The 6690-nt window shown below is 47.8% G+C and overlaps 3 protein-coding genes across 4 annotated transcripts; 1 reads left to right on the top strand and 2 right to left on the bottom strand.

The window, feature by feature from the left end:
• Window positions 1-185: 185 nt before the first annotated feature.
• On the bottom strand, window positions 186-2330 carry H257_11879. Of its 2 annotated transcripts, XM_009838953.1 has the most exons (6): window positions 1947-2330; window positions 1565-1889; window positions 1307-1514; window positions 505-610; window positions 365-446; window positions 186-285 (listed from the first exon to the last, which is right to left on the bottom strand). In XM_009838953.1, the coding sequence occupies exons 1-6, from the start codon at window positions 2306-2308 to the stop codon at window positions 214-216; spliced, it is 1155 nt and encodes a 384-aa protein (XP_009837255.1). In that variant the 5' UTR covers window positions 2309-2330; the 3' UTR covers window positions 186-213. The 2 variants fall into 2 exon arrangements, with proteins under 2 accessions (XP_009837255.1, XP_009837254.1); XM_009838952.1 differs by having other exon boundaries at window positions 365-610.
• A 181-nt stretch (window positions 2331-2511) lies between these two features.
• H257_11880 (hypothetical protein) lies at window positions 2512-4195 on the top strand. The gene is made up of 5 exons (XM_009838954.1): window positions 2512-2570; window positions 2616-3016; window positions 3060-3219; window positions 3647-3767; window positions 3807-4195. The coding sequence occupies exons 1-5, from the start codon at window positions 2545-2547 to the stop codon at window positions 4131-4133; spliced, it is 1035 nt and encodes a 344-aa protein (XP_009837256.1). The 5' UTR covers window positions 2512-2544; the 3' UTR covers window positions 4134-4195.
• Window positions 4196-4568: 373 nt separating this feature from the next.
• Window positions 4569-5429, bottom strand: H257_11881 (hypothetical protein). The gene is made up of 2 exons (XM_009838955.1): window positions 5097-5429; window positions 4569-5017 (listed from the first exon to the last, which is right to left on the bottom strand). The coding sequence occupies exons 1-2, from the start codon at window positions 5389-5391 to the stop codon at window positions 4668-4670; spliced, it is 645 nt and encodes a 214-aa protein (XP_009837257.1). The 5' UTR covers window positions 5392-5429; the 3' UTR covers window positions 4569-4667.
• Between the last annotated feature and the right edge of the window lie 1261 nt (window positions 5430-6690).

The following is a 6690-nucleotide window of genomic DNA, read 5'->3' on the forward strand; positions in this document are numbered from 1 at the left end:
TTGCTTTAAGCCTAAATTCCAACCAATAGTAGTCCGGCTCAAGGCTTCGGCCAGTTGAACTAACTATTTATATTCAAGTCTCGTATGATATACATTGTATGGTATGTATACAATTGTGCTTTTTCGAATAGATTGCCCAGTCCAAAATTGGGTGAAAAAAGACAATAGTAATACCAAAGTAGTTATGTGCAAATAGTTCGTTTCGATTTACAGTTAATAATCTTCGCCATCGTCCAAGTCGCGGTGTTGCTTGGACCAAGGATCTCCTTCGTGGTCCCCGCCGTCCTAAAATAAGCAATATGGATGTGATTATCCGGATGACATTGCATTTGATTCATTATCCGGATGACGATTCCAAACTTACGTCAGACTCGTCCGAGTCGGAGTCTTCTTCGTCTGGGTAGTCGTTGCCAATGTTATCTTCGTCGTTTGAATCAACATCATCTCTACAAGCCAGCCCAATGTCATACATACATACTGTAAAAAAGTATAGAAACGACGAACTCGAGCACTTCGTTGTCGCTGTCCACGTCGTACACCAGGTCGCGGTCTTCACCGTCCAAGTCCCCAAACGCCTCGTGGGCCAACCATTTCTCCACTGACGAGCTCACTACACGGCAAAATACAAGAATAAAAAATCAAATGATATTGTCCATTTGATACAAATTTGGAGAGGGGGTGCAATCGAATGGCGCCGACCAAACCGATCCACAATCGATCGGATTGGTTGAATTTTATTGAGAAATGGGTTTTGATTGGCTAATAATTTTGAGCTCATCTGAGGTAGCCAATTAAATCGATTTACCACGCCACAACACGAAAGTTCACTCGAAAGCACAAGAAATAAAAATCACATTGTTGGGTGTGTTTATTCAAAACAAATACTTCGCCATTCAGGTTGGAGAAAATATCCCATTCAGCGTCGACCAATCATTACAATCAATTGGTGTATGGCAACAAATAGTGTTAACGTATAGAGTGCCAATTCATGGTCACAGAACAACCCTCTGAATATGTATATATATATATATATATATATATATATATACGTGTAGCCATACAACACCAAAGGTTAAAAATTACACCAAGAATTGGAACCCACAGAGGAATGGCATCTATAATAAGATAAGTATACAGGTCAATAGTGCGAAATATGTACATTGCACGTTGATAATCGATGCCTCCATCAGGTAGTATGGTTGGATTGCAATCATTGGCCTTCTGCGCTATATACCCTTTACGACTTGGTACTCAAATAAAGCGACCGCTAGAGTTGGTCTATCATCACATTTTGGCGGAAACATACCTGTCACGACGGGCAGGTTGACGTTTATCTGCGACGTGGTGCTGCTCTGTGTCGCACCGAGATCGATGCTGTACACGTCGTATACGTAGTCCTTGTCTGTTTCCACGGCTTCGCAAGCGCGTAGGGCCACGGCGGCGGCCGAGTGGCCTTGATCTGTTGCAATGTCGGCGGCCGTCTTGCCATGCCAGTCGCGCAACACGACGCAGGACTACGTTCGTTGTTTGTAGTTAGTACTAGTAGTAGTACTATTAGTGCTACCGAGTTGAGTGCGAGGAGCTGCTCGATCACGTCGACGCGGTTGTGCATGGCCGCCGCCATGAGGATGGTGCCGCCGTCCGCCGGTCGTTGGAACTCGAGCGCGCGGGGAATCTGATGGCGCACTTGAAAGAACACGCTGAAGTCGTTGCGTTGAAATGCGATCCAAATGGCTTCGTCAATGTTGCGCTCCATGGGGTTCAGGACGCGCTTCGTGGCTCGGGCTTGGAGCGGCAAGTCGTTGACGACAATCTCGTCGCATGTGTCGATGCGCGGGAAGTCCACGTCGACGACGTTCAGCCCTCGGCCTTGGTAGATGCGACTTGCTCTAACATGGAGGCGTTAGACGATGCCGCCCGCCTAGGGAGGGGTTATTATCGTATACCGTTTTTGCTGTCGGTGGGCTTGGTGCTGTTCCTTCGTGGTCACTTTCGACGTTGTCAGCACTTGATGTCGCTTCAGGACTTCCGTGTGGTAGCGCTGGACACTCTTTCCCAAGCGCCGATGTAGTTGCTTGTCGTTGGACGTGGACGACACGGTATCAATGCGCGAAAACACAAAGATCGACGTCGACGTTGTTGTGGTTGCCGTCGTGGAGGTGTCACCTTCGCGTGCAATGGACAGACTGCTCAAGGCATCTTCCAGTCGCATCTTCTTCTGGACATCATGCTGTCCATGCACAGCCAGTTGTTCCACAGGCTCGTCGTTTCGCTTGCGCTTGATACGCAGCAGGACATTCGTCGTCATGGTTGATGATGGTGGTGTGAATTGCAGACTTCAATATTGGCGGCAACTAGTACTACTAGTATATTTCTATTCAAAATTTGACTGGCGGTTGGTTCATGATGTCCTCGTTTTATATGATCTTGGCAATTATTTTTTAAAGCTTTGGCACGGATGTACTAATAGTATTACTATCCCGTCAAGAATGGTGGTTCGTGGGTTTGGGTGTTTTTTCAACCAGGACTGATCAACCACGAGCCATGACTGATGCCAAGAACGACCCAAGGTACGCTTCTAGCTGCATGACCGTACTCATCATGGCATGAGACAGCTTTGCCGGCATTTCATCGAAGAATCGAGCCACCGAAAACTGGCCGTGGGTGGAGAAGTATCGCCCGTCGTCGCTGGACGACCTGATTGCCCACGCCGACATCATTTCCACGCTCAACCGATTGATTGATGCTCAAAAGCTGCCTCACTTGCTTTTCTACGGTCCTCCTGGCACTGGGAAGACGTCTATGATCCTGGCTGCGGCACGACGGTTGTACGGGAACAACTATGCGTCCATGGTCCTCGAACTCAACGCGTCCGACGATCGCGGCATCAGCGTCGTGCGCGACCAGATCAAAGAATTCGCAGGCACGAAGAAGTTGTTTTCGTCCGGGATCAAGTTGATCATTCTGGACGAAGCCGACGCCATGACCAACGACGCGCAGTTTGCGTTGCGCAGAGGTACTTGGTCCCTTGTCCTAAACTCCCATGAATGGCATGGTAGTGATTGAAAAGTACACCAAGAACGCGCGCTTCTGCTTGATCTGCAACTACGTGAGCAAGATCATTCCCGCGCTGCAGTCGCGCTGCACGCGCTTCCGGTTCTCCCCGCTCGCGGAACATCAAGTCAAGGACCGCGTCGAGCATATTGCCAAGCTCGAAAAGTACGTGTAACGTTGTACACCGTTGTGCACCGTTGAATACCGTTATGCACACCTCGTTTATAAGGTTTTGGACCTTGGCCATCGATTGTTTGTACTGAATTTTGGATATATAAACAGATTGACCAGTTTTCTCACACTAATTCAAGTCACATACGAAATATTCAATGTGGAATGGTTGAGGCGACAATTTAATTGGCTACTGGATTCGTGTTTTGGATTTTGATTGGTCGGTGCATTGTCCGTCGATTTGGATTCTCAATTGAGCATTTCCCACTGCAATTTTAAATCGATGTGGAATGGTTGAAGCGAGGATTTGATTGGCTACTGGATTCGTGTTTTGGATTTTGATTGGTCGGTGGATTGACTGTCGATTGAGCACCTCCCACTCCAATTTCGATTAATCGACATTAATGTAATCGCATCATAGTGTCGACATCACGCCCGATGGGTTCCGAGCGGTGCTGCGTCTGGGCGACGGCGACATGCGGCGCATTTTGAACATTCTGCAGGCCACCAACATGGCGCACGACGTCGTCAACGAAACCAACGTACGAATATCTTTTCAAATATATATTTATATATTATAGGTGTACTTGTGCACGGGGAATCCATTGCCGTCGGACATGGTGGCCATGTGCAATTGGCTGTGGACGGAATCGTTTGAAGCATGCGTGCGGCAGTGCCTGGACCTGCAGAAGCTCAAGGGGTATGCAACCATGGACCTGCTGCAGCAAATGTACTTAAACGCAAACGAACTCGAGCTGCCGCCCCACGCCCGCATGTACATCTACGACCAGCTCGCCCATCTCGAGCATCGCTTGGCCACGGGAACGTCCGAGACCATCCAGCTCATATCCCTCGTCTCTATATTTATCGCAGCTCGAAAACTCATCTCTGACAACCCGTCGTCGTAGGAGTCTTTGAGTAGTAGTAAACATCACGACGTCAATATAAAAAATATTTTTCAAATAGAATATTATGCTAATGCTCTTCATAAAAAAATTTATTTTAATAGAATAAATAGATATTTTTATAAAATCTGAAATATCACATGTGATATTTACTCAACAAGTACGGGGAAATCGACGCGGACGAAGTGGCCTTTCCAACCCCCGCGGCCGTTCCGAACGCCCAACCACATCCAAAACACGTCCAAGAACAGCAATAACTATAATAACATGCTACAACTAGTTTCACCACCGTCGAGACCAAGCAAGCCTCGGACCAACCACCAGCAATTGCTAGCGAAATACGCCTCCACCGACATATAACACTAAGCATCAACTAAAGTTTGTCAAACGAGCTCTGGGCGTCGTTGTTGGGGAGCATCAAACAAAATTGCACCAACGTTTGCACCAACTACGAACGACTGTTTTATGGAGTTAGGGCCAACTACGACTAGATGTGGCAGTACTTCATTGCCCCGACAAGCCTTCGTTTTAATCCCATTATGGCGCGCCTCGGAGCGGCACTTCAGCGCAAAAAGTATGCTTAGCATACACTTGGAGGGACGGGGCGAATCTGATTTTATGGCGGGAAATTGTGGTGAATCTTCGATCTTGTTCTACCCCCAACTTCATGTTCTCCATGGGATCATTCTCGGATGAGAACCCAATGTCGCCATGCAACCACATGGGGGCATCCTCCAGGGTTTCGCTAGTGGAGTCCAGCTGGAACCAGTACGTGGTGTTGGGCGTAACAATAATAGGGGGCTCGGGGGTCCACTGGAAATGGACCCCATCGACGCTGTCACTGATGGGGATGCGCGTAGTTGCGACAGGGGGGCCAGTGGGCCAGCCTAGAAGGAAAACTCTCGTGAATACATATTGGTATCAACAGCTATAGGGGGATGAGTGTATCAACGGGGTGTTGGTTACCGAAGATGGAAGGGGACAAATATGGTAGCAACCACATCGACGCGTTCTTGGGAATATGTTTAGGCATTTTGACGGAAAATTTGAAGTTTTCAATGGTCAGAGTTGAACTGTCTCCAGTGCCGGGAACATTGCCATACTCTGCTATCGACGGGGTGCGGAATCGAATCTTCCAAACTTCGCCGGAATAGGCGCGGTAGGGGTTGCGTGTTTCAACATCAAGGGGTTGGTTAACAAATGTTGTAAACCACAATTGAGTCGCAGCGGTGGCGTGGACGAGAGCAGCAAGAAACTTCATGGCAATAAGTGAAATAGAGAAATGAAAAAGGGGCTGACATCGCCCTTTGTTTGGGTGTTCTATAATTAATACAACGAAGAATTCAACGACCAAGCCATTCTCGATGACTTGTTCTGGGTGTTACAGTACTGTACCACCACCGACTCTCCTTGGATTGACCACGTGACGTGTTCTGGCAAGTCATCGAGAATGGCTGTATAGGGGAGCGAAGCCAACCTACACCACTGTTATGAAGTATTCACAGGTATGGTCCTTGATTCCTCCAAATCATGGTGTACCATCCATTGTCGAGGGATCAAATGCAACGTTATTCAAGTTGTCACGCGCGATTCCTGGTATTATTACCTCCTGAAGTATGTAACTGTCGCGTGTATGCACACGCTGCTCATACGAATACAATATTGCCTGAACAACTACTCTACTAGTTAATTGATTCGTGTACTACTACTGTACTAGTAGTAGTTTACTTACAACGTGAGATAAGTTCCATCGCGGAAGTTTGTCGTCACGTGGTCAATCCAAGGAGAGTCGGTGGTGGTACAGTACTGTAACACCCATAACAAGTCATCGAGAATGGCTTGGTCGTTGAATTCTTCGTTGTATTAATTATAGAACACCCAAACAAAGGGCGATGTCAGCCCCTTTTTCATTTCTCTATTTCACTTATTGCCATGAAGTTTCTTGCTGCTCTCGTCCACGCCACCGCTGCGACTCAATTGTGGTTTACAACATTTGTTAACCAACCCCTTGATGTTGAAACACGCAACCCCTACCGCGCCTATTCCGGCGAAGTTTGGAAGATTCGATTCCGCACCCCGTCGATAGCAGAGTATGGCAATGTTCCCGGCACTGGAGACAGTTCAACTCTGACCATTGAAAACTTCAAATTTTCCGTCAAAATGCCTAAACATATTCCCAAGAACGCGTCGATGTGGTTGCTACCATATTTGTCCCCTTCCATCTTCGGTAACCAACACCCCGTTGATACACTCATCCCCCTATAGCTGTTGATACCAATATGTATTCACGAGAGTTTTCCTTCTAGGCTGGCCCACTGGCCCCCCTGTCGCAACTACGCGCATCCCCATCAGTGACAGCGTCGATGGGGTCCATTTCCAGTGGACCCCCGAGCCCCCTATTATTGTTACGCCCAACACCACGTACTGGTTCCAGCTGGACTCCACTAGCGAAACCCTGGAGGATGCCCCCATGTGGTTGCATGGCGACATTGGGTTCTCATCCGAGAATGATCCCATGGAGAACATGAAGTTGGGGGTAGAACAAGATCGAAGATTCACC

This window comes from Aphanomyces astaci (assembly GCF_000520075.1).
Source record: "Aphanomyces astaci strain APO3 unplaced genomic scaffold supercont1.36, whole genome shotgun sequence".
In the NCBI taxonomy this organism is placed as follows: Eukaryota; Oomycota; class Saprolegniomycetes; order Saprolegniales; family Verrucalvaceae; genus Aphanomyces; species Aphanomyces astaci.

Bases quoted from the DNA above. Each gene is read 5' to 3' on its own strand.
- H257_11879 (XM_009838953.1), bottom strand. From the start codon at position 2,308: ATGACGACGAATGTCCTGCTGCGTATCAAGCGCAAGCGAAACGACGAG. The intron at 611-1,306 runs GTATGTTTCCGC...TTTGCCGTGTAG, and splicing joins CAACCTGCCCGTCGTGACAG to TGAGCTCGTCAGTGGAGAAA. The intron at 286-364 runs GTAAGTTTGGAA...TGCTTATTTTAG, and splicing joins CCGACTCGGACGAGTCTGAC to GACGGCGGGGACCACGAAGG.
- H257_11880 (XM_009838954.1), top strand. From the start codon at position 2,545: ATGACTGATGCCAAGAACGACCCAAG. The intron at 2,571-2,615 runs GTACGCTTCTAG...GGCATGAGACAG, and splicing joins GATGCCAAGAACGACCCAAG to CTTTGCCGGCATTTCATCGA. The intron at 3,768-3,806 runs GTACGAATATCT...TATATATTATAG, and splicing joins ACGTCGTCAACGAAACCAAC to GTGTACTTGTGCACGGGGAA.
- H257_11881 (XM_009838955.1), bottom strand. From the start codon at position 5,391: ATGAAGTTTCTTGCTGCTCTCGTCCACGCCACCGCTGCGACTCAATTG. The intron at 5,018-5,096 runs GTAACCAACACC...TTTTCCTTCTAG, and splicing joins TTTGTCCCCTTCCATCTTCG to GCTGGCCCACTGGCCCCCCT.